Raw genomic sequence first — 26855 nt, 5'->3', positions numbered from 1 at the left:
TCTGTTTTTAAAACTCGTAATAAAGTGGCTGAGAGTGTGTTAAAGGACACTAGCGGCCTGGAGGCTGATTAGCTTCAGAGCTGTTTTTGTTCTTCGGGATTCCTCACAGTTTGTTTCACATGACATCATCATGACATCATCACAGGCTCTGCAGGACTGAGATCTGTGGCTGCGGTGCAGTGAACTCAGCTTCATGTTTAATAAACCAGTCTGAGCTCATCGGAGCTTTGTGACGTCAGAAGATGGTACGCTGACATCTTAAAGGCACGGACGGTTTTTTTTATTTTTTATATGAACTTTATTTAGAACAATAACAATGACAATCTCAAAGAGACAAGCGACATATTAAATCAATCAGAACAGAATCACATCTCCTATGCACCACAATGAAATCGACAATAACTGAAAGTAAACATACATACACACACACACATATATATACATATATATGTATATACACGCGCATACATACACATCCATATTCACACATCTACATAATAATAATATAAAAAGATGAATAACCAATACAAAAATAAATAAGAATGAAAAAAGAATGAAAAACAAGGAACAGAAATAAAGAAGACAAGGGGGATCATAAAATCTCTAAAAGTGAGGTTCCATAAACAAGACACATAACTTAAATAAGGGGCTAAGAAAAATCAAACTCTTCTAAAAATCTATGCATTTTGATTGCTTGGGGCTTATTTATTAACTTAAGAGATTTACGGAACAGGGAGAGGTCGTTTTTAAGAGCAGGCCATGAAGGGGGGGATTTAGCATATCGGCATTTATGTATGTAATACTTTAAAGGCACGGACGGTGCAGCTGTAACACTCAGGTAAGCTGTGCCCCGCCCCCATCACACTGCTTCCAGACTCATGACTTGCCTGTTAGAGGCCTAGAAATTATCCTTTCAAAATAAATGAGAATTAATGACGAATGGAGTAAAAATCTCGTAATTTTATGTTATTTTCACTGTATCTGTTTAATAACATCTCAATAAGAAATTGAGATATTTGTGGAGATATTTGTTGATCGATTTTTTCAATTATTCGACACTGGAGAGATTATTTGCATTTATTTTGAAGGCGCAGGGTCTGGAGTCGTGTTTTCCGCTCGTTATGTAAACAGTAAAGATGGCGGCCTCCGGTGTTCTCCGTGCTGTCCTCAGGCAGACTCTGAGCAGGTTCGGTAGTTTCAGATGGAGCCTGCGTCACCCGCGAGCTGCACACAGGTGAGCGACCGGAAACTGCGCACCAGGGTAGGTCACATTTCACACGATTTGAGCCTCCCGCGTCCTCACACCAGAGTCCATTCAAAAATCTGCAGCTTTTACAGCTTCTCTGGTCCGCATCACTGCAGCCAGGGTGCAGTGATGATGGGCAGAGGAAGGTTGCTGGTTTGAATCTCTGACAACAACAAACATCAGCAGCAGAACAGCTGGAGTAACATCTGCACCTGTGCTCTGTTACACACACACACACACACACACACACACACGACCAGCAGGCGAGGAATTACAAACCCCTCATCATCAGTGGCACGCCAGTGGAGAGAGTGGACAGTTTCCGATACCTGGGTGTCCACATCACTCAGGACCTGTCATGGTCCTGTCACATCAACACCCTGGTTAAGAAAGCCCGTCAGCGTCTCTTCTTCCTCAGAAGACTTAGAGACTTCCATCTGCCACTGAAGGTGCTCAAGAACTTCTACTCCTGCACCATCGAGAGCATCCTGACGGCAAACATCTGCACCTGGTTTGGGAACAGCACCAAGCAGGACAGACGAGATCTGCAAAGGGTGGTGCGCTCGGCAGAACGCATCATTCAATCAGAGCTCCCTGACCTGCTGTCCATCTACACCAAGCGGTGCAAGTCCAAAGCTAGGAAGATTATGATGGACCTCTCCCATCCCAACAATGGACTCTTCTCACTGTTGAGGTCTGGGAAGCGCTTCCGCTCCCTTAAGGCCAAAACAGAGAGAATGAGGAGGAGCTTCTTCCCCCAGGCTATTCGGGGCCTGAACCAGGTGTAGGACTGGACTCTCCCAAACACGTCACTATAAGACTGGACTCTCACACACGCACCACCACACATTTCCTATAATCTTATAATTCCTATAATTTATAATCTCTTCTGCTATTTGCACATTCTTTACTGTAAATTCCTAAGTTAATTTGTAAATTTTTGTAGTAAATTGTAAATATTGTAAAACTTTCTTCTGTCATTTAATGGTCGGGCATTGTACAGCTACAAGCATTTCACCCCCATGTCATACTGTGTATGGCTGTGTGTGTGTGACAAATAAAATTTGAATTTGAATTTGAACTTGTCAACCAGGTGTAATGACGTGGTAATGTGACAGTAACTGTGGCAACCATATCATGTGCATGTGAACTAAAAGTTTTTACTTGCTTTTGCTTCTGCAGTCTGAGCATTAACACTGTCAGAAGTCAGAGCAACGCTGTGACATCACAGCCTGTGGAGGGCTCGCGCTGCTCGGCATGCTGGGTAACCGTGAGCGGAGGAGGAGGAGGGGTGCTGTGGGCAGCGCTCGGTATGGTTGGTCACAAACATTGTTCTTCATCAGCTTTCATAACCTGTTCCTACTTCCTGTCACCTCTGTGACCTCACACTGTGTGTGTGTGTGTGTGTGTGTGTGTGTGTGTGTGTGTGTGTGTGTGTGTGTGTGTGTGAAGCCTTCTCCCTGTTTGGCAGCAGTGAAGAAGACAAACGCGATGAAGCTCAGAGGAAGGAGGACGAGATGATCCTGCTGCTAAAGAAAGCCAAGGTACCACACACACACACACACCTACACACACACACACACCTACACACACACACACACCTACACACACACACACACACACACACACACACACACACACACACACACACACCTACACACACACACACACCTACACACACACACACACACACACACACACACACACACACACACAGCAGTGCTACTGTGTGTGTGAGATGCTGTATATTAAAGAATAGTGTGTCCTGACCAGTGCTGCTTAAAGAGGACATGAAACTCTGTGACGCTGGGTTTAAGTAACAAAGTTTAAAAACATGTTCAGCAACATCTGCCGTCAGAGCGGAGTCATGTGATTGGTTGGTTGTGGCCAACAGACTGTAGTGATGCAGCGATGAGTTCCTGTTATAAACCAGGAGAAAGTGTCCACGTCACTGTCTGCTGCAGGAAGTGGCTGTTTGGGTAAAAACCAGCTGTTAGCCGTGATGTTGAGCTTTGTAAAGCACTTGTGTGAGCCGGGGGACAGGTGTGAGTCAGGGGACAGGTGTGTGCCAGGGGACAGGTGTGAGTCAGGGGACAGGTGTGAGTCAGGGGACAGGTGTGTGACAGGGGACAGGTGTGTGCCAGGGGACAGGTGTGAGTCAGGGGACAGGTGTGAGTCAGGGGACAGGTGTGTGACAGGGGACAGGTGTGTGCCAGGGGACAGGTGTGAGTCAGGGGACAGGTGTGTGCCAGGGGACAGGTGTGAGTCAGGGGACGGGTGTGAGTCAGGGGACGGGTGTGTGCCAGGGGACGGGTGTGAGTCAGGGGACAGGTGTGAGTCAGGGGACAGGTGTGAGTCAGGGGACGGGTGTGTGCCAGGGGACGGGTGTGAGTCAGGGGACAGGTGTGAGTCAGGGGACAGGTGTGTCAAATCAATTCAAATCACTTTTATTGTCACATCACATGTGCAGGTACATTGGTACAGCACATGTGAGTGAAATTCTTGTGTGCGAGCTTCACAAGCAACAGAGTTGTGCAAAATACAAGAATGGCTACATCTGAAACTAATAAATATATGTACAATATATAATAGTATATGCATTTCTGGATGTGTATACTAAATATTTTTCTACGTGTGTGTGTGTGTGTGTGTGTGTGTGTGTGTGTACACATATTTTACAAATTAAATAGAGTAAACAATGAATAGAATATATAAAATAAAATATACAGAGTGAGACATGTGCAAAACAGTGGCATTACTGTACAGTGTGGAGTGCATAATGTTGAAGTTCCAGTAGTGAAGCTGAGGTGTCTATGACGTGTTCAGCAGTCTGATGGCCTGGTGGAAAAAGCTGTCTCTCAGTCTGCTGGTACGGGACCGGATGCTGCAGAACCTCCTTCCTGATGGAAGCAGTCTGAACAGTTTATGGCTGGGGTGACTGGAGTCCTTGATGATCCTCCCCGCTTTCCTCAGGCACCGCTTCCTGTAGATGTCTTGGAGGGAGGGAAGCTCACCTCCAATTATCCGTTCAGAGCACCGCACTACTCGCTGGAGAGCTTTGCAGTTGTAGGCAGTGCTGTTGCCATACCAGGTGGTGATGCATCCAGTGAGGATGCTCTCAATGGCACAGTGATAGAAGGTCCTGAGGATGCGGGGGCTCATGCCGAATCTTTTCAGTCTCCTGAGAAAGAAGAGGCACTGCTGCGCCTTCTTCACTGTTTTGTTTGTGTGTACTGACCACGTAAGATCCTCAGCCAGATGTACACCAAGGAACCGGAAGCTGCTCACTCTCTCCACAGCAGCGCCGTTGATGGTGATGGGGGTGTGTACTTCTCTGCACCTCCGGAAGCCCACTATCAACTCCTTTGTCTTTGCGACGTTGAGGGTGAGATGGTTGTCTTGACACCAGTGGGTCAGGGCGCTGACCTCCTTCCTGTAAGCCGTCTCATCACCGTTGGTGATAAGACCCACCACTGTAGTGTCGTCCGCAAACTTCACAATGATGTTGGAGCTGTTAGTGGCTGTGCAGTCGTAGGTGTAGAGTGAGTACAGGAGAGGGCTCAGTACACACCCCTGTGGAGCACCAGTGTTCAGTGTGATGGGGGATGAGGTGATGCTGCCCAGTCTGACCACCTGGCGTCTGTCAGACAGGAAGCTAAGGATCCAGCTGCAGAGGGAGCTGCTCAGTCCTAGATCCTGCAGTTTCCTGTCCAGCTTCGAGGGAACGATGGTATTGAATGCTGAGCTGTAATCTACAAACAGCATCCTCACATACGTGTCTCTCTTCTCCAGGTGTGACAGGGCAGTGTGTAGTGTCAGGGCTATGGCATCATCAGTGGACCTGTTGTGGCGGTATGCAAACTGTAGAGGGTCCAGTGAGTCGGGTAGTGCAGAGCAGATGAAGTCCCTGACCAGCTTCTCGAAGCATTTGCTCACGATGGGGGTCAGGGCTACAGGTCGCCAGTCGTTCAATGGTGTGTGCCAGGGGACAGGTGGTTAACTGATTGTTCGTCCTCTGGTCGAGTGGACCATAGCTTGCTAATTGAACACAGACGCTCTCACAACCCAAATCCCGACGTTGGTTTTGAATAAATGTATTTTCTTTTAATTGAATATATGTTTGCACTTTGTTCGTTCCTCAGCTGCGAGTCTGCACCAACCAAAACACTGTCTTTGGTTATCAACATGAATACTTGAAAGGAACATAAAATTATCTGTCACTAGAAAAACATGGACTTTCAGACGTACTTAAAGTTCTGTGAGGTCACAAAACCCTGCTTACTCTTTCCCTCCCAGGCTTCCAGACTTTTTGTTCTTAGCGTTTACATGTGGACGGGATTAAAAAAATGAAAATGGAAAATCTCAAAAATACTCTTAAACCCACCGTCACAGAGTTACACCTGTGTGAGAGCGTCAGTGGGTCTTCTTCTGTAACAGCAGCAGTACTGACAACTCTGTGTGTGTCTCAGCTCAGCGTGCATCGGGGTCAGCTGCAGGCCGCCTCGGGGTTCCTCCATCAGGCCGTTGTTCTCGCTCATCAGACGCACAACAACCAGGCCATCATCTACACCTACAGCCTGGTAACATCTGACCTCTGACCTCCGTGAACTTCTCACACACACACTAAGCTGTTTACCTGTTTATCGCTCACCTGTGTCCTCAGATGGCGAACCTGGCCTACGTGCAGGGTCAGCTGGACAGCGTGAGTATCTGCTCCATCACAGAGAGGAAACGGTGACACCTGCTGGTGGAGGCTGGGACTGATCACACAGCACACAAACACTAATCGACTGTCACAGCAAATGTTTGTTATGATCAAAAACAATGTGAAGAAACGTTCAGTTTGTAAACGGGCATGAGCGTTTGTTTTTGTGTCACATGTTGGAGGCGGGGCCTCTAACGTGAGCATGTGCTTTAGAGGATATGCTGGGCTTCTGTCAGGTGGACTCAAGCCGGTCCGTGTCACAGCGCATGCTTAGAATAGGACGGTTGTCGTCGGGCAGTTGCGTGGAGATGATCAGGGCAGCGTTTAGCACCGATGGCTCAGTGATGGTGCCGGAGACGCCATCTGGGTCAGACGCCGGACTTGCAGATCATGTCAGGTGATACTGATGTACGACACGTCTGCAGCAGACCTGTCCTCCATCTTTGTTTGTGCTGTTTGAGCAGTATGAGGGGTCCACAGTGACATTCAGCAGGTAGGCCACGCCCCCAAATGCTCCAGTGGACCTGCCATCAAACAGGAAGTGAAGTTGTTGCCCTCCATTTACAGAAACAGGAAGTATACCTAGAGAAAGCGTCCCCCTGTGTGAGCGTTATCCTGACGTCATTAGAAGTTTCCACCTAAACATGATGCAGCATGTTCTGAAATTCAAACGTACAGCTCTGCTGTCACTTCCAACATGAATGAAGACAGAAAACTAAACAGCAGAGATGTTTGTAGGGTTACTGAAGTTGGGCTAGCTTGCTGGGCTGCAGCTACATCGGAAGGTTTTAAACAACTTTAAAACGAACAGTGGTGATAAAACCCGAGAGGCTGACAGTGATCACTGACTGTTTTTAGGGGCTTGTTCAGATTAAATAGAAAATTTAAAACGTGAAACACAGCAGCCTTAATAAACACAGACGTTTGTTCATACGTCGTCATTAAAGCCAGATAGCTCTGACGAGCTCAGCGTTCACACACAGCTGACCGGTTTCTCCTCCGCTCGCTCTCGACGTTCGTTCTCGGCGACCTCGTTAATGTGAAGCATTTTTTCGCAGCCAAGGGTCTGTCTGCTATTGGCCGGTCCTCTGTGATGTCATCCTTTGTGCTCCTGTTTCTCGCAGGCTGAGAAACTCTTCAAAGCGGCGATGAGCTTCATGCTGGCGGGAGGAACTCCGCAGGTCAGTGCTCGTTCGTTTCACCTGGAATTCAGCGGGTGAACCCACCTGATTTCCTGTCTGTTTCCAGGACGACAATGCCGTCATCGAGATGTCGCTGAAGCTGGCCACCATCTACGCCGAGCAGAACAAGTGAGGGCAAATTCAGCCGGTCAGCTGACAGGAAGCTGAGGTCACAGCTCCCTGACTTTCTGTGTGCTTTCTTGTTTGAGGGCGGAGCTTGCAGAGCACGGTTTCAGGTTCTGTATGGAGTCTCTGGAGGTGAAACTGGAGAAGCATAAAGAGCCCCTGGGAGAGGAGCCCACAGGTGAGTGGCACAGGGGGGCGGAGTTAGAGCGGGTTGCCTCCGTCTCTTTGAGCCGTGTCACATGAACCCCTTTGCCTTTGAATAAAATCAACATAAGGAGGGAGGAGCTTAACAGCTGGTTACAGATGAGCTGAAGGAGGAATCAGCAGATCCTGCAGAGTTTGGTGGGCTCGTTAGTCCCTCTGCTGGGACTCGAAGGCAGACGCTTGCTGCTGAGTTCAAACGTGATCATGAAGTCACGTGACTAACCTGCGTGTCGCCCTCAGAGGAGCAGGAGGCTCTTAGGAAGGAGACCCGCCTCCTGCTCGGGCTGTGTTTGGACTCACGGGCTCGGTACCGAGCGTCCACGCTGCACCTGAAACAGGCTGGACAGGATTACCAGGACGCCCTGAACATCTGCTGCCAGGAGCAGGGAGAGACACACCCACAGGTAGTCACGCCTACAGGTAATCACGCCTACAGGTAGACTCGTCGGTCGGTATCTAAACTCTTCTTCGTGTCTCTGTCAGACCCTTGTGCTGATGAGCGACCTGGCCACCATCTTGGATCTGCAGGGTCACCATGACGATGCCCTGGCACTGGTCCGGCGGGCGGTGGAACTGAGCCGCTCAGCCGGACACCCGGACCTCCACGTGCTGCTGGGAAACATGGCGGGCATCCTGCTGCACACAGGTGAGCAAGGAACAGAGATCGGGGGGCGGGTCTTACTCCGCCCGTCTCACGCCGTCTGGTTCTGTCCCTCAGGCCGGCTGGATGACTCACTGCGGTTCTACCAGGAGGCTCTGGGTCTGGCCCGGCAGGCCGCAGACCAGGAGGCTGTGGACAGGATCCAGGAGGGACTGAAGGAGGTAAAGGAGAGGAGGAGGCAGGAGGAGGAAGAGGCAGCTGCAACCGCTCAGTGACCCAGGCTTATCAGAACCGCGCCTCCTCCTTCGACTCCACGTCTTCTTCTGTGGTGTTTGCCCTCTCATTGGTAGCTCCGAGGACCCGCTCTGTGTTCTGCTGCTCCGCTGAGAAACACCCAAAACCAGCCGGGACTGAAATCTGCTCCAGAACCAATCAGAACCAGGACGAAGGTCCAGACCCTGAACACGCCCACCCCTCCCCCATCAGTGCTGAAGCTGCAGCTCACCTGTGAGCTCACCTGTCAGCAGGAGACATAAATATTTATGAAGCTGCAAAGGTCGTCACGTGTTTTTCTTTGAACTTTACTGGTCCTCGCGGGGCTGAAGGCCTTTTGCACACTCAGAATGTGGTCTTAGTGTCAGGGCCACAGGTGGGTCATGGTTAGGGTTATGTCAACTGTCCCCACAAGGTTATGAATACACACACGTGTGTGTGAGTGCGCATGTGTGTGTGTCTGACTGATTAGCACAGAAACATGACTGTCACCTGTGACCTTTGACCTTTGACAGTGTGAACATTATTCATAAGGATGTTCCACAATCACGTCCTCGGTCAGCGCTCAGAGGACCAACAGCCCGTCTCCACGAGTCTGAACACATGTTTGAGTCTCCAAATGTGGTTTTAGTGTCAGGGTGACAGCAGCACATTACGTCAATGAGATGTCCTCACTAAGACAGAAAAACAAGTATGTGTGTGTGCGCGTGCACAGGTTCCCACAGAGTGTGACGCAGGTGAACTTCCTGTTTCTGTTTACAGAACATGTCAGAATAAAAGCTCACTGATTACGGTAAACGAGAATCAGCTGCTGCTGCAAAAACAACAGATTAGCACTCACACACAAACATTAGAATCTTAATGGCTTCTGTGTGTGTGTGTGTGTGTGTCTGACTGAGTAGCACAGAAGCATGAATGTCACCTGTGACCTTTGACCTCCCACAGTGTGAGCTGTGTGTCTGAATTCAGGGGCGGATGCTTCAAAGGCCGCGTTTGTATGCAATGATGTCACAGCAGCGCGACAAAGGCTGCCCAGTTTCAAAGAGTCCTTCAAATGTGGCGACAAATGCGTCCTTCTTTGCCCCGAATTCTAAGGATGGGTCCGATGTGTCCTACTATATCCCAGGATTCATTGCGGGTCAGTGGCTGCAGGAAGTGGCTGTTTGGCTAAAAACCAGCTGTTAGCCGTGATGTTGGGCTTTGTAAAGCACTTTATGAACGAGGGCTGAGTCTGTGTGAGCCGGGGGACAGGTGTGTGACAGTGGACAGATGTGAGCCAGGGGACAGGTGTGTGCCAGGGGACAGGTGTGAGCCGGGGGACAGGTGTGTGACAGTGGACAGATGTGAGCCAGGGGACAGGTGTGTGCCAGGGGACAGGTGTGAGTCAGGGGACAGGTGTGTGACAGTGGACAGGTGTGAGTCAGGGGACAGGTGTGTGACAGTGGACAGATGTGAGTCAGGGGACAGGTGTGAGTCAGGGGACAGGTGTGTGACAGTGGACAGGTGTGAGTCAGGGGACAGGTGTGAGCCAGGGGACAGGTGTGTGACAGTGGACAGGTGTGAGCCAGGGGACAGGTGTGAGCCAGGGGACAGGTGTGTGACAGTGGACAGGTGTGAGCCAGGGGACAGGTGTGAGTCAGGGGACAGGTGTGAGCCAGGGGACAGGTGTGTGACAGGGGATAGGAGTGTGACAGGGGACAGGTGTGAGCCAGGGGACAGGTGTGAGTCAGGGGACAGGTGTGTGCCAGGGGACAGGTGTGAGTCAGGGGACAGGTGTGTGACAGTGGACAGATGTGAGTCAGGGGACAGGTGTGTGCCAGGGGACAGGTGTGTGCCAGGGGACAGGTGTGAGTCAGGGGACAGGTGTGTGACAGTGGACAGATGTGAGTCAGGGGACAGGTGTGAGCCAGGGGACAGGTGTAAACCAGGGGACAGGTGTGTGACAGGGGATAGGAGTGTGAGCCAGGGGACAGGTGTGTGACAGGGGACAGGTGTGAGTCAGGGGACAGGTGTGAGCCAGGGGACAGGTGTGTGACAGGGGACAGGTGTGAGACAGCGGACAGATGTGAGCCAGGGGACAGGTGTGAGCCAGGGGACAGGTGTGAGACAGCGGACAGGTGTGAGCCAGGGGACAGGTGTGAGCCAGGGGACAGGTGTGTGACAGTGGACAGATGTGAGTCAGGGGACAGGTGTGTGACAGTGGACAGATGTGAGTCAGGGGACAGGTGTGTGCCAGGGGACAGGTGTGAGTCAGGGGACAGGTGTGTGACAGTGGACAGATGTGAGTCAGGGGACAGGTGTGTGCCAGGGGACAGGTGTGAGTCAGGGGACAGGTGTGTGACAGTGGACAGATGTGAGACAGGGGACAGGTGTGAGCCAGGGGACAGGTGTGTGACAGGGGACAGGTGTGAGCCAGGGGACAGGTGTGAGTCAGGGGACAGGTGTGTGACAGTGGACAGGTGTGTGACAGGGGACAGGTGTGTGCCAGGGGACAGGTGTGAGACAGGGGACAGGTGTGAGACAGCGGACAGATGTGAGCCAGGGGACAGGTGTGAGACAGTGGACAGGTGTGTGACAGGGGACAGGTGTGAGCCAGGGGACAGGTGTGAGCCAGGGGACAGGTGTGTGACAGTGGACAGATGTGAGTCAGGGGACAGGTGTGTGACAGTGGACAGATGTGAGTCAGGGGACAGGTGTGTGCCAGGGGACAGGTGTGAGTCAGGGGACAGGTGTGTGACAGTGGACAGATGTGAGTCAGGGGACAGGTGTGTGCCAGGGGACAGGTGTGAGTCAGGGGACAGGTGTGTGACAGTGGACAGATGTGAGTCAGGGGACAGGTGTGAGCCAGGGGACAGGTGTGAGACAGGGGACAGGTGTGAGACAGCGGACAGGTGTGTGACAGGGGACAGGTGTGAGCCAGGGGACAGGTGTGTGACAGTGGACAGATGTGAGTCAGGGGACAGGTGTGAGTCAGGGGACAGGTGTGTGCCAGGGGACAGGTGTGTGACAGTGGACAGATGTGAGTCAGGGGACAGGTGTGTGACAGTGGACAGATGTGAGTCAGGGGACAGGTGTGTGCCAGGGGACAGGTGTGTGCCAGGGGACAGGTGTGAGTCAGGGGACAGGTGTGTGACAGTGGACAGGTGTGAGCCAGGGGACAGGTGTGAGCCAGGGGACAGGTGTGTGACAGTGGACAGGTGTGAGCCAGGGGACAGGTGTAAACCAGGGGACAGGTGTGAGCCAGGGGACAGGTGTAAACCAGGGGACAGGTGTGAGCCAGGGGACAGGTGTGTGACAGGGGACAGGTGTGTGACAGGGGATAGGAGTGTGAGCCAGGGGACAGGTGTGAGACAGGGGACAGGTGTGTGACAGGGGACAGGTGTGAGCCAGGGGACCCTAAAACAGACTTTTCCTCCTCTGGCTGAGTGGAACATAGCGCTGATACGATTAGCGCTATTTTATGCAATAAAATAATCTTTGTGTTCCCGAACAGGTCGCTAGGTCACAGCTTAGAACACGCCCATCACACCAAAGACAGGACCGTGTGTTACTGAAGCACGAGCATCAGCACTGAGACCTGATCCTGGAACAGAACACAGGACTACAAAGTGTATATAAGGAGACAGGGAAGGACATAAGGAGACAGGGAAGCAAATAAGGAGACGGGGAAGATCAAAAGTTTTTCATGCGGCTGATGTCGTGAGAATGTAAAGGTCATTATATGAACACACACACACACACACACACACACACACACACACACACACACACACACACACCTATACGTTCCCATAGGCACCGTCACACCTGAACAAGTTAGGTACAGTCATCATTTACCTGTAAACACACACACACGGTGGGGTGAAACTGTGGGAATGAACATAATTGCTGTTGTCCTAACAGGTTAATTACACACACACACACACACACACACACACACACAGCTGTGCTTATAAAAGCAGCTGCAGACGGCGTGTTTCCGTTTCTGCTGGACGACGGTAACTCGACACCTGAACAGGTATGAGCACAAACACACACAGAGGTCAGAGGTCAGACACATTATCATGATAACTTAATCTAAAACCACATTTTCAAATTCATGTTTCAAACAGCTTTAGCTTCACCTGTGGTTCTCCTGTGGTTCACGTTAACTTGGCTCACAGTAAGTGATGCGTTTGGGTGGGATGTTTCATGTTTCAAGTACAGATCCTCTACGTTGGAGCTGGGTATCGTCACTGATTTCTAGAATAGATTTGATTCAGATTCACAAGGTCGATTTAATTAAATTCAATTTGAATCAGGAAAAATTGGCATCAGCCAGTCAGAAATATTAACATATGACTGAATGTGTAAAATGACTGAATGTGTAAAGCGCTTTGGGGTCCTTAGGGACTAGTAAAGCGCTATACAAATACAGGCCATTTACCATATTATAAACAAAGGTTCATCAGAGGTGTGAGCATCACAGCTTTGTGTCAGAGTAACTGAGGATAAAACATGAAGCAGATGTTCCTGGCCTGGCTTTTTATAGCAGATGACCTTAAAATCTTCTGCAGCAGAACAAAAACTGAAGAAAACCATGAATCAACATGTGAACATGAACTGGTGCTGCTGAAGGGAAGCAAAGTTACAGAGGTTTGATTACAGACACAGCTCAGAGATTGTAATTTGGGATCATTTTAAAAATGTTACATTGGGGCGACCGTGGCTCAGGGGGTTGGGAATCGCATGTGTAACCGGAAGGTCGCCGGTTCGATCCCTGGGCTCTCTGTCCTGGTCGTTGTGTCCTTGGGCAAGACACTTTACCCTACCGCCTACTGGTGTTGGCCAGAGGGGCCGATGGCGCGATATGGCAGCCTGGCTTCTGTCAGTCTGCCCCAGGGCAGCTGTGGCTACAACTGTAGCTGCCTCCACCAGTGTGTGAATGTGAGAGTGAATGAATAGTGGCATTGTAAAGCGCTTTGGGTGCCTTGAAAAGCGCTGTATAAATCCAATCCATTATTATTATTATTATTATTATTTCTTCATTGTTAAACAGCAGAAACGAGACTTTCTTGTTGGAAGGCAGTTAAATTAAAAAAACAAAAACAAACAGTGGCTGAAAGTAGACTGGTGGGTAATGATCAAGTGAATATTGCAGAAAACAGAGATTTTTAGATGCTCCTGAAGTACACTGAGAGAGAGAGCTGTGCAGGAAGTGGGATTTCATCGTGCTGGGCTGTGGCTACAATGTAGCTGCCATCACCAGTGTGTGAATGGGTGGATGACTGGATATGTAAAGCGCTTTGGGGTCCTTAAGGACTAGTAAAGCGCTATATAAATACAGGCCATTTACCATTCATCATGCTGGAAGAGAAACAGCAAAAGTCAGAATGAATTCATGACGATGGTTATGTGAAGTGAAATGTGAAGCGTTGTTTGGATCTTGCTTTGCTGTTGGTTCAGTCAGATTTGGTTGGAGAGAGATGAAACCTGCAGCTTCAGAATACACCCCCCCCCCCCCCCCCCCCCCCCAAAAAAAAAAAGACGTAAACACATAGGACGCATCAGCATCAGTGAGCCGTCGGCTTTCAGCCCCGACAGCGTGTCCACGTCTGTGCCGTCAGTTGAGAAAGCCGACATCTGACGCATCGGCATATTAAGGATTGTACATTAACATAAAGCTGTTGTACACACACACACACACACACACACACACACACACACACACACACACACACACACACACACACACGAAGAGAGAGAGTATGCATTTTATGCAACCAGCTACCAAACAGCCATCATAATTCGTCATACAATGAGAACAGGACAAATCAACAATTAACAATGACTGATTAATATTAAAATCTGTAACATAATGTATTGTTTGGAGTTTAGTCTGTTACTGTTAATATTTTTACCATTTCTTCTTGCAGCAACTGTAACCCACATAATTTCCTTAGGGATTAATAAAGTATTCTGATAGTTTCAGGATGACCTGCCATTATCCAATCACACATCTGCTTACCTGCATCTTTGCTCGTTTCTCCTCCTCTTCTTTTCTCTTTTTTCTAAACTGAGCACCTGATGGCTTTGAACTTTTCTTGTCCATCTTCCATTGGTTTTAATTTTGCACTCCAGTATGAACACAAATCCCTCAACTCGAGGATCACCACAACATGATCTAACAGACCTACACCTTAGTTCACAGATTCACTTTGTCACAACCCAGGATTCAGATCATGAATCCATAATGAGCTTGGATTTACATCATTATGAATGAAATACGCTCTATTTGGAAGCAGCAGGCCCCTCCCCTTTCGACGGGTTGTGTGGAGACTTTAAATCATCAAACTGTAAATTTTAAATTGTTATTGATCCTTTACCCCGAGTCCTAAAGTGTATATTTATTTTCTTATATATATTGTTTGTTTACTTGCACTGCTGTAGCTGGAGCCTCGTCGTCTCGTCTCTATATGCTGGACTGTCTGTAGCGGAGATGACAATCAAGTTTACTTCGACTTCAGCAGCGCGCAGGCGCACCGAGGGCTCTCGCGCTCACTTTTCATGTACAGAATTTCGAAAAAACATCGGTGCAGATTATAAGTCTGTATCATGATGTCTGGTGTTTTCGTGTTTGTTGCTTTGTTTTTATTTTGTTTTATTTTGTGAGTTGGTTATTAGACGCTGCTCCAGCCGGTCAGAGACTCCCCCGCCGCCCCGCCCTCTCCTCCCTGTGCCGCCAGCAGCGGGCGCACCTCGCAAATGGGGGGGCGCCCTTACTCCCAGCAAATGGGCGATAGAAAACCGATCGGTGCCTGTGACATTCCCACTATGCGCTGGCTGACGTCGGGCAGCATGAGTACCAGCAATTTTTTTTTTTTTTTTTTTTTGCCAATACCCGTGATGCCGCCCCGGGCAACTGCCCGTGTCGCCCGTGTAAAACCGCTACTTCATGTGGACCGTGTGATCCGCGTGGACCGTGTGATCCGTGTGGACCGTGTGATCCGCGCGGACCGTGTGATCCGTGTGGACCGCGTGATCCGTGTGGACCGTGTGAGCCGCGTGATCCGTGTGCTATATTCATGTATTGGAGATTACGTATCGGAATTTCAGGAGCAGGGCCACGCCTTCAAACACGCTCCTTCCAGTTGTCATCTATAGAGGTTCCCCCAGTTCTGCAAGCTGTTCATTCTCGTTTACGTGCCCCTCCCTCCTTGTTCTCAATTCTTTAACTTCTTCACTCCTATTTAGCACACGGGGATCTGCCAGGCCCGGGAACCGTCGCCAGTCACCATCGAGGTCTTCCCCAAACCGCAGCTCAGTTCATGTCCAAACATTCACCTTTACCTACTAAAACGCTGTCAAACCTAAAATGAGGACCAGCTAGTGAAATAATAACATTTTAGTTTGATTGTTTTTACTTGTGCAGTCAGAGTGACGGTGGACTCGCATGTGTGCAGAGGCTCAGTGGGAATAAGAAAGGCTGTGGTCAGCTGACCTGCTGCTCTGTGCATTTACACACCTCCACCTGGATGGAAGCAGATGTTTCACAGCTGCTTGATTTCCATCCTCTACACCACATGTGTCAAACTCAAGAGTTTACCGTATGCTTCCTGAACACGCACGCTGACAGTAAACTACATCTCCCACAATGCATTTTGATCGTTTGAACCCCAGTGCCCCCGATACTGGGGCAAGAGGGAAAACATGTAGTTTAATGTGATGTAGGAGACGTCAGACTGTCAGCCTAAAGCTCATCAAACCATTTTAATGAGCAGCAAAAAACTAAAACAGCAACGACCACAGAGCAGGTGATTCTCCACGTGCAGGACAGGACCATCAGGGACAACTCGCAGTCTAGGTTTCATCACTCTGCGCTAAACTGACTGAACCAGCAGCCAAAGAAGATCCAAAGTACGCTTCAAACATCCTCATTCATCCCCTCTGACTTCCTGCACAGCTCTCTCAGTGTGCTCACACACCAGTTTACCATCAAAGCTCTGCTATCGTCATGAACCAGTCTGCTGCTGTGTTCAGTGTGTCGGCCTCTGACGTCACAGCCCCATTTCTGCTCTACAGTACTGAACACATGTAAACCTCAATGACCGCTCAGCTGTGTCTGTAATCAAACCTCTGTAACTTTGTGAGGAACACGAACATTCAAGTTTTTTTGTTTTCTGCTATAGAAATCAGTTTTTTATGACTGCAGTTAAAAACCTCTGCAGTGAGCTAGCACAACTTCTTCTCTAATGTTATTTCTCACAGTTTAAAGAGTTGTGCTGACAGCAGCTTTTTCTTCATCATGTAGAAAAACACTTAAATATGGGACTTTTTTACTCTGAAGTTTCACCAGTCCAACCACCCAAGATCACAGTGGGCTGTCTGTGGGCTGCGGTGTAAACCAGTTGGACCAGTAGACGGTTTGCGGCTGGTGTGACGGTGGAAGTCAGTGAATGAATCTGTGCTACACTTGATCTAAGCTAACTGTGAGCATGAACCCACAGCCACTGTGCAGCAATCAATTCAATTCAATTCAATTTTATTTATATTTATTTATATAGCGCCAAATCACAACATAAGTCGCCTCAAGGCGCTTCATAGATACAGAGAAAAACCCAACAATCATATGACCCCCTATGAGCAGCACTTTGGCGACAGTGGGAAGGAAAAACTCCCTTTTAACAGGAAGAAACCTCCAGCAGAACCAGGCTCAGGGAGGGGCGGGGCCATCTTCTGCGACCGGTTGGGGTGGAAGAGAGACAGAGGTTAATAACAGATATGATTCAATGCAGAGAGGTCTGTTAACACATAGTGAGTGAGAAAGGTGACTGGAAAGGAATAACTCAATGCATCATGGGAATCCCCGGCAGCCTACGTCTATTGCAGCATAACTAAGGGAGGATTCAGGGTCACCTGGTCCAGCCCTAACTATATGCTTTAGCAAAAAGGAAAGTTTGAAGCCTAATCTTGAAAGTAGAGATAGTGTCTGTCTCCTGAATCCAAACTGGAAGCTGGTTCCACAGAAGAGGGGCCTGAAAACTGAAGGCTCTGCCTCCCATTCTACTTTTAAATACTCTAGGAACAACAAGTAGGCCTGCAGAGCGAAGTGCTCTAATAGGGTGATATGGTACTACAAGGTCATTAAGATAAGACGGGGCCTGATTATTTAAGACCTTGTATGTGAGAAGCAGGATTTTGAATTCTGGATTTAACAGGAAGCCAAAACAGGAGAAATCTGCTCTCTCTTTCTAGTCCCTGTCAGGACTCTTGCTGCAGCATTTTGGATCAGCTGAAGGCTTTTCAGGGAGTTTTTAGGACTTCCTGATAATAATGAATTACAGTCGTCCAGCCTGGAAGTAATAAATGCATGAACTAGTTTTTCAGCGTCACTCTGAGACAGGATATTTCTAACTTTAGAGATGTTGCACAAATGGAAGAACGCAGTCTTACATATTTGTTTAATATGTGTGTTGAAGGACATGTCCTGGTCAAAAATGACTCCAAGGTTCCTCACAGTGTTACCGGAGGCCAAGGTAATGCCATCCAGAGTAAGAATCTGCTTAGATACCATATTTCTAAGATTTTCAGGGCCGAGTACAATAACCTCAGTTTGATCTGAATTAAGAAGCAGAAAGTTAGCAGCCATCCAGGTCTTTATGTCTTTAAGACATTCCTGCAGTTTAACTCATTGGTGTGTGTTATCTGGCTTCATGGACAGATAGAGCTGGGTGTCATCTGCATAGCAGTGTAAATGTATGCTATGTCTTCTAATGATACTGCCTAAGGGAAGCATGTATAATGTAAACAGAATTGGTCCTAGCACTGAACCCTGTGGAACTCCATAATTAACCTCAGTGTGTGAAGAGGACTCTCCATTTACATGCACAAACTGGAGTCTATTAGATAGATATGATATAAACCACTGCAGCGCAGCACCTGTAATACCTACCGGTGGTTAGCACTGTTGCCGCACAGCAAGAAGGTCCTGAGTTCAATTCCACCATCAGGCCGGGGTCTTTCTGTGTGGAGTTTGCATGTTCTCCCCGTGTTTGCGTGGGTTCTCTCCGGGTACTCCGGCTTCCTCCCACCGTCCAAAGACATGCAGCTTGTGGGGATAGGTTAATTGGTTAATCCAAATTGCCACTAGGTGTGAATGTGCGAGTGAATGTGAGTGTGAATGGTTGTCTGTCCCTATGTGTTAGCCCTGCGACAGACTGGCGACCTGTCCAGGGTGTACCCTGCCTCTCGCCCTATGACAGCTGGGATAGGCTCCAGCGCCCCCCGCGACCCTGAAAAGGATAAGCGGAAGCGAATGGATGGATGGACTTAGTTACAGCGCTTTCAGAAAGACATCTACTTTGATAAAGTCTACTCTCCACTGCTGTGTAATCAATCATTGTAAATGTAAATGTTATCAGGAAATGATCAGACAGGAGAGGGTTTTCAGGAAACACTGTTAAATGTTCAGTTTCTATGCCATATGTTAACACAAGATCTAGAGTGTGATTAAAGTGGTGGGTGGGTTCTTTTACATTTTGAGGGAAACCAATTGAGTCTAATAACAGACTAAATGCCATGTTGAGGCTGTCATTTTTAGCATCTACATGGATGTTAAAATCACCCACAATAATTATTTTATCTGAGCTCAGAACTAAATCAGATATAAAGTCTGAGAAATCAGACAGAAACTCTGTGTAAGGCCCGGGTGGACGATAGATGATAACAAGTAAGACTGGTTTCTGAGTTTCACAGCTGGGGTGGACGAGGCTAAGCATCAGGCTTTCAAATGAATTAAAAGTCTGTCTTGGTCTTTCATTAATTAATAGGCTGGTGTGAAAAATTGCTGCCACACCGCCCCCTCGGCCTGTGCTTCGAGGTTTCTGGTAGTTAGAATGACTCGGGGGTGTTGATTCATTTAAACTAATATAATCATCCTGCTGCAACCAGGTTTCTGTAAGGCAGAGTAAATCAATTTGTTGATCAATTATTAAGTCATGTACTAACAGAGACTTGGAGGAGAGAGACCTAATATTTAATAATCCACATTTCACTGTTTTACTCTTTGGTTCAGATGTGGATACTGTATTGTTCTTTCTTTGTAATTGTTTATGTTTCAGTTGTTTGTTGCTGGTTTTTAGTTTGTTTTTTGTCTGTTTGGGAGCTGACACAGTCTCTATGGAGATGGGTTTTTGGGGGGGTAGCAGGAGGAGAGAAGCTGCAGAGAGGCGTGTAAGACTGCAGCTCTGCTTCCTGGTCCCAACTCTGGATAGTCATATTTTGGGGGGTTTAATAAATTTGTCCATATTTCTAGAAATGAGAGCTGCTCCATCCAAAGTGGGATGGATGCCATCTCTCCTAACAAGACCAGGTTTCCTCCAGAAGGTTTGCCAATTATCTATGAAGCCCACATCGTTTCTGGGACACCACTCAGACAGCCAGCAATTTAAGGAGAACATGCAGCTAAACATGTCACTCCTGGTCTGATTGGGGAGGGGACCAGAGAAAACTACAGAGTCCGACATTGTTTTGGCAAAGTTGCACACCGATTCAATATTGATTTTAGTGACCTCCGATTGGCGTCACCGGGTGTCATTAGTGCAGACGTGAATTATGATCTTACTGAATTTACATTTACCCTTAGCCAGCAGTTTTAAATTTCCTTCAATGTCGCCTGCTCTGGCCCCTGGAAGACAATTGACTATGGTTGCCGGTGTCTCTTGCTTCACATGTCTGAGAACAGAATCACCAATTACCAGAGTTTGACCCCCGGCGGGTGTGTCGCCGAGTGGGGAAAAACGGTTAGACACATGAACGGGTTGGTGGTGTAACTGGGGCTTCTGTTTAGGACTATGCTTCCTCCTCACCGTGACCCAGCCGCCCTCTTTCCCCAGCTGCTTGGGATCTGCCGGGGAACAGCTAGCAGGGCCTACGCTATCTTCGGCTGCACCAGCTACAGGGGCCTGGCTAGCTACGGGTGAATGAAGAGTGCGAAGCCGAGTCTCCAATTCAGTAATCCTGGCCTCCAGAGCTGCAAATATGCTACATTTGTTACAGATATCATTACTGCTAAAGGAGGCCGAGGAGTAACTAAACATCTGACACAATGAGCAAGAAAGTGCAGGAGGGACAGGAGAAGTAGCCATGGTGCTAACTAGTCGGCTATGAGCTAAGCTAAGCTAGCGAAACAGTACAGAGACAGTGAGTGAATACTTTGGCTATAAATTAGGTAGTGAGTACACAGAAAGTGTGCTTCGGATGAAGCACGTGAAGATTATACTATGAAAAAAGAATGTATTTAAAAGTTTTTTAATTAAATTGCTAAGCAGATAAGCTACTCAGAAACACCGCTGTGTTTGAGCAGGAACAGGAAGTGATATTCTACCACGAGCGAACATCAAGTCACACACTCTACTGTAAACCCATCACAGTGCAGCAAACTCGCCTGTTCATCCTGCAGAGGATTCTCATGCAGCCTTTAAATAACACAGTCAGTCTGCCCCAGTTTGATTAGCAGCAGGTTTATGAACAAACACAATATGAGACACAATATCTCCTCGCCTTTGAATCTAACCTTCCTGTTTGTCTTATCTCGGCCACATCTCTGTTGAAAATGACATGTTAACGTGACAAAAGTTTGTACTTCAATAAATAAAGAGTAAGTAGTGCCTATAAGTAAGCAAAACAAACAAGAGAACACAGTATTTAGTCAGATACCAGAGTACAGCTGCACTGCAGACCCAAGACCCATTCCAGAAGTCCCTCATGTCTCCTATTCCTGACACTCTTCCTTGACCTAGATGAAAACGTCACTGAGGTCAAAGGTGAGAAGGAGAACTGCTGAGGACTCAGGAAAAGGGAAGAGGCGTGCACTTAGAACTGGAACAACCTTACACTGGTGTCTTTTTAACAGGAAGTCTGGCGTGTTGAAACTACAATGTGCAGAAGACGAACTACAAAAGGCTGGTCTAGCTTCACCACAGTGTGTGTTCTTGTTTTATGGAGGTCATAGAAACGATAACAGTCTGTAAAGCATATCTTTCTGGTGTTTTAAAGGAGGAGGAACATTTTCTGCAATACTGCTAAAATGATGATATTACTAAAACTTGTGTCCCAAAACTCTTCATCAGTGTCACGCTGAGCGTTCAGAGGCGAGCCCACTTATTGGTCCTCAGTAACTGTTTCCATGAAACAGCAGAAATGAAGTGAACTCAGCTTCTGTTTCTCAGCAGTGCGCACACGGCGAGCGACGTCTCTCTGCTCAGTCTGGAGCTAATAAAACGCTCAGTGTGTCCGATTAATGCCTGAATGAAACTAAGAAGCCACCGGGCATTTACCAGCGTGCCACAGTAACCATGGTAACTGGCACGGTGATCTGAAGGTAAATAAGGTTTGTGTTGTTCTGCACGTGGTACAGTTTGTAATGCTGCAGCTCCACCTGAGTCTTAATCCTCAGACCTTTGCTCGGTGGTTTCCAGAGGTGGGCAGTAATGAGGTACAAATATTTTGTTATTGTACTTAGTATTGTACTTAAGTAGACTTTTCAGGTATCTGTACTTTACTTCTGACTACTTTTTACTTTTACACTTTCAAAAGAGGCAGGAAAGCAACAGCCTGACCTTGAGTCCGAGCTGCGTTTTCTCCAGTGTATCCTAGGCTAGCAGAAGCATTGAGCCTCGTTTCCTTAATGTTTAGACCAGCTGGAAGATCAGTTTTAAGTAAGTCACTCAGCAGCTTCGTCCAATCAAACCACAAGTTTATTTTTATTAAATTGAGTCATGTACGGCGATGAAACGGCGTCTTCTCCCCGTGACCGTGGCGGTCTCAGTGTGGTTGTCAGAGAGACCGTAGCATCCTGTAGCTCCACCCAGCCCCACCCCCGTTACAGCCTCCATCAGACAAATCTGTGTGACTTCTTGATGACTTTACTTTCTTGAAAAACACTTTCACCATCATCATCAAGGTTGTGTATTGGGCCCTTATTGTTTCTATTCCAACTGCTCCCACTTCAGTACATTGTGAGCACCTTTAAGGGCGTGTGCTATCACCACTGTGCAGATGGTCTGCCCTTCTATATCTCTTTTAGGCTAAGACTAGTATTTTTAAGTCTTTTAAAAGCTGCAGATGCTGAAACAGCTTCTTAGACTCCATTAAACCTTGGATGACCTTCTCCAGCCTAATGCAGATAAAGCACAGGTCCTTGTCTGTGCCCAGCGTAGTGAAAGCCCATTAATCACTTACTTGGGTAACTCGTGACTCCCACTGTGGATGTTAGATCTGTGGTCACTCTTGTTTTATCATTTAAGGCAGATTGTACCATTGTGTCGTGCTGTGAACTGGAAATCGTTGTTTGTGCATTTATTTCATCACGTTTGGATTATTGTGAGTCAGTGTTCACTGGTGCAAGCAGAAACTCGCCGGAGCATCTGCAGGTTGTTCACGACGCTGCTGTGAGAACAGATCTTACTCTCACGGACGGCGTCGCTGATGCGGCTGGTTCTGACTGTTAATAATAATAATAATAATAATAATAATGGATACTTTATTGATCCCCATGGGGAAATTACTTGTTTTTCTCTGCATTTGACCCATTCACTCAGTGAAGCAGTGGGCAGCCCACTAAGCAGGCGCCCGGGGAGCAGTGTGTAGGGACGGTACCTTGCTCAGGGGTACCTCAGGGTAGCCGTTAAGTTAGAGCTCTGTACCGACAAACAGCAGCTTACATCACTGACCTTTTGCAGCCATACGTCCCCAGCAGGTCCCCGAGGTCCTGCTGACCGTATACGAGGCTGAACGGGCTTTCACCTCAATGACTCTGGAGCTCCGAGTGGACTCGTCAGTCTCTTTAAGAAACGACTGAAAACTCATCTTTTACATTTATTGTTTTGCTGTGATGCACTTTGTGGTGTATAAATAAAAGTTGACTTTCTGACTTCATCATCTTCATCTTTATCAGGCCCACCTTCAGGATGTTTGCTATGAAAGTGAGACAGAAGCTTGGCTCCAGCCCACTCCCGGCTCTGTGACATCACAGGGGTTGTGTCCATCTTTTATATACAGTCTAGAGCAGTGAGGCACCATCAGGCCGGACTCTGAATGGCGGCCCTGTCCTCAGGTCTCTGCAGATCAGGTCCTAGTGTTGCTTTTGTGTTCGTCAGACAGCAGAAATCAGTCAGAGAGTTTCAGGCTGTCGTGTGCAGGTGATCACACTGACCAATAGAAATGCTCCGTCACCTGCTTTGTGTGCTGGTTGGACAGAATCAGGTGGGAGTTACCTGTCTGTGTGATGTCATCAGAGACAGCATCGGACAATCTGCAGCTGTGTGTGTGTGTGTGTGTGTGTGCAGACGGAGGCGGGACAAGCACTGAGTGACAGTGCGGTTGCCATGGTGACCTTCAGCTGATCAGGTTTCTGTGGAGAGTTTGGAGCGCCTCATTTGCAGCGTGTCCGTCTCCTCTCTGCTCCCTCTCTCTGCCTCCTCTCCTCCTTTCAACCTTCTTTCTTCTCCCCCCCACCACCACCTCCCCACCCCTCCATACCCTCCCCCATTTGCCCCCCTCCCCCCCACCCATTCTCTTCCTGTTGGTTTCAGACTTTGCATTATAATTTCTCTCTTTCAGAGCTGCAAGGACGCTGAGGTAGGCTCCAACTCTCTTCCTGCTCACACACTCTCACTCACACACACACACACACACACACACACACACACACACACACACACACACACACACACACACACACACACTCGGTGGCAGTGACACTGAGCCCAGATCAGTTTAAACCGTGCTTTTGCTCCTGCTCTGAGTTTGAGAAACTGCACCGAGACTTAAATCACAATTAATGATGTCATTATTCAAACCTGCTTTTATTCCTGCTTCTAAAATGAAAATTGAACTTTTAGCCGAGCTGACTGTGGGAAACAGCAGGTTCCTGTGTGAGCTGTGGCACGTTTCTCCTTCCTGCACAGAGATCCTGAAACGTTTTCGAGTTAATAAACCCGACTGTCTGTACCTGCAGCAGCACACCTGTCGGCCCTGCTGAAAATCACACAGAGGTGCAAAACTACAGTCAAATCTATTTGAAAAAGCTTCCTGTTCTCCTCACTGCACCAGTGTGCCTGTGAGCACGCTGGACAGATGCAGTACATTTATAATCACGTAAGACAAGAATCACTCTGCAGGTTACAGGAAGCATTAAAGATGTTTTTTCTTTGTAAATTTCTGATTAAAATTGTTCAAAAATGTCTGACAGTGAATTAAAGCATCATGAGGATCTGAATACTCGGTTTACCTGTTTCACTGAAGAGAGCTCACCTGAAGTTTTACAGGTGTTTGTGTAATTCTGCACTGTGCCACACAGCGGAGCAGTGAGTCAGTGTGAGGCTTATTTAACCATGAGGAAAGCTAAAGCCTCTGAGGGGGTGGAGCTAAAACAAGAGGTCACATACATGAGAACAGGCTGTCAAACAGTCTTTCATTCCAAAGGCTTTTAAAGCAGGAGGAACATCGACCATGGGTCAGGGCGAGGAACCAGCTGGAACGGACAGTCGTAGGACTTTTTCTGAAGCTTGCCTGCTCCCTCACTCTGACCCTCGCAGTCGCATCATTAAAGACCTCTGACCTTTTGCATGTCGTGAGAGTTTTATTTTGATCTGAACTGTCTGCTCACAGACAGAGGTCCAAGACGCGTTAATTACAAGAGTTTTATTAGTAGTCATGTGATTATATCAGGACTACTATGTATTTATAATTAGTACACATAAATAATAGATTCTTGAATTATTTTAGTTATCTTCTGACCTGATTTTTTAAATGCAAACATATTTGATTTAAAGGAATCAAATATTTTTTAAAAATTCATCTCCTAAGTTGTAAGCCTAAGCTCAAACTCAGCTCTGGCCTGATGATCCATCTGGATGTTTCCCTGTGCTGGTTTGGAGAACTCAGCTGCAGAGATGTCTGCCGTCTCTTGAATAGAAACCTCAGCTCTCATGCGTCTGTGCAGAAACCACAATTTCACGATTTCGTGCAGGTCTGATGAGCCCCTACAGGAAGCTCTAAGCTCCGGCGTCCCTCCTAAAGCGAGCTGGGACATTAGCAAGCTGCCTGAACATGGACGTCAAGGTTCCCCCATGAAGCTGCTCACATTAAGCTTCATGGTTTCTGCAGAGTCAGTCCTGAGTGTTAGTTTAAGTTTATGTTTGGTTCCATGAAATTAAAAATTGAATTTTAACCCTTTAAAATTGTGTAAGTTGACCAAAAACCAAGGCTGAAGTTTCACGGTGTGTTCGACGTACACTCTGTACATCAGAGCGTTTCAGCTCAGAGCGGCAGGATTAACGGGCCAAAACATTTCAGGTTTCAACACATTCTGAGATTCAGGATCAGCAGATTCGTAAACAGATTCAGTTCTTACATTTACTGAACAGCGTCAAATAACCTGACCTTTGACCTCCAGTGTACCTCCCTCCCCAGGTTCTGCTGCCCAACCTGCTTCTGAATATCCAGCTCTGTGACCTGCGACCCCTGTGGGAGCCATGAGCCATCATCAGAGCTCAGCGAGTCCTGGTGACACCCTCAGTCAGTCTGCAGTGAGTTTCCACAGAAACCGATGAGCGATCAATAATATCGATCTGATAATGATCACTTATGGGGGAGTTTGCTGTCTGGGCTTTTTGTTCAGTTGTGTCAGTCAGTGTGAGCTACCTCTGTTCTGATTGGCTGGAAACCTTCACCTTTACTTTTTATTTTGTGGTTGTTGTGTGTTTGCGTTAAAAACAAAGTTAAAGACAGGAAATGTTGCCTGTGCAGAGGAAGCACCGAGATCTGAAAACAGCTGGAAACAGCTATGTTCATGAAAGACTCACAACATTTAATTCACCAGTTAGTGTTTTCTATCTTCAGTCTCCTCCTCCTCCTCCACACTGTCATGCTGATGAAGAAGAAGAGGAAGATCTAAACAAGGCCTTTGATGTTCAGGACTTTCAGCAGATCCTTTGTCCTGCAGCTCGCAGCCCGCCAGAGAAACACAGAGTCTATGATGAACAGGACATCGAAGGTAAGACATCCAGATGTCTCCGGGTTCAAAAGACCTCGGAAAGACCCGTTTGGATTTTCTCCATGCGCCTTTGAAAGGATTTAAAACCAGGATTTGGACCGCTCGTATAGGTTCTAAGAGGGTTTAATAAAGTTTGGTTAACCAAGAGTTTCTTAAAACTTTGAAGTATCAGTAAAGTTTCTTTGAGGTATCTTTTATGGGGTGTTGTAAAGGCCTGTTGTCTGTCAATAGGTTTGAGAATTGGGAGGTCCCAGGTGTTTCATGTTCCCTGTGTCTATAATATCAACTTCTTTAGTTTTCTTTACGTATAAAAACCAGCGTACCAGGGTGCTGGAGAGGTTGAACCTGTTAGTTTTCATCCTGGTTGTGGACCAGCGGTCTCAGGATCTCATGTCTGCTTTGGTTTCTTCAGCTCTGAGCAATGACTTCCAATTTGCACTGGGGAGTGTGAACAAGCTGGAATCAGAATCCGTCCTCCAACT

The 26855-nt window shown here is 47.7% G+C and overlaps 2 protein-coding genes across 4 annotated transcripts in view; both read left to right on the top strand.

The window, feature by feature from the left end:
* The first annotated feature begins 1088 nt into the window (after positions 1-1088).
* Positions 1089-13832, top strand: ttc19 (tetratricopeptide repeat domain 19). Its single transcript, XM_080861256.1, has 12 exons — positions 1089-1234; positions 2429-2556; positions 2699-2790; positions 5716-5826; positions 5910-5948; positions 7076-7132; positions 7200-7261; positions 7342-7436; positions 7703-7866; positions 7946-8108; positions 8181-8712; positions 11830-13832. The coding sequence occupies exons 1-11, from the start codon at positions 1137-1139 to the stop codon at positions 8336-8338; spliced, it is 1167 nt and encodes a 388-aa protein (XP_080717382.1). The 5' UTR covers positions 1089-1136; the 3' UTR covers positions 8339-8712; positions 11830-13832.
* Positions 11922-26855, top strand: part of slc4a2a (solute carrier family 4 member 2a) — a 36121-nt gene continuing 21187 nt past the window's right edge. The window contains exons 1-3 of one of the 3 annotated variants that reach the window (XM_080861252.1): positions 11922-12049; positions 25791-25906; positions 26220-26373. In XM_080861252.1, the coding sequence (XP_080717378.1) occupies positions 25853-25906; positions 26220-26373 (208 nt within the window). In that variant the 5' untranslated portion in view covers positions 11922-12049; positions 25791-25852. Of the gene's footprint in view, positions 12050-19467; positions 23955-23981; positions 25674-25790; positions 25907-26219; positions 26374-26855 lie in introns of those variants that run through there. The other 2 variants (XM_080861254.1, XM_080861253.1) reach the window with 2 other exon arrangements.

Source organism: Rhamphochromis sp. 'chilingali' (assembly GCF_963969265.1).
Source record: "Rhamphochromis sp. 'chilingali' genome assembly, chromosome: 16".
NCBI lineage: Eukaryota > Metazoa > Chordata > Actinopteri > Cichliformes > Cichlidae > Rhamphochromis > Rhamphochromis sp. 'chilingali'.
Note: the sequence above shows the minus strand (reverse complement) of the source record. Positions and strands in the feature narration are given on the sequence as shown.

What these genes read in the sequence shown, in the direction of transcription:
- ttc19 (XM_080861256.1), top strand. Translation starts at nt 1,137, where the DNA reads ATGGCGGCCTCCGGTGTTCTCCGTGCTGTCCTCAGGCAGACTCTGAGC. An exon ending in CACCCGCGAGCTGCACACAG is followed by an intron (nt 1,235 to 2,428) that starts GTGAGCGACCGG and finishes TTGCTTCTGCAG; the next exon opens with TCTGAGCATTAACACTGTCA. An exon ending in ATCTACGCCGAGCAGAACAA is followed by an intron (nt 7,262 to 7,341) that starts GTGAGGGCAAAT and finishes TTCTTGTTTGAG; the next exon opens with GGCGGAGCTTGCAGAGCACG.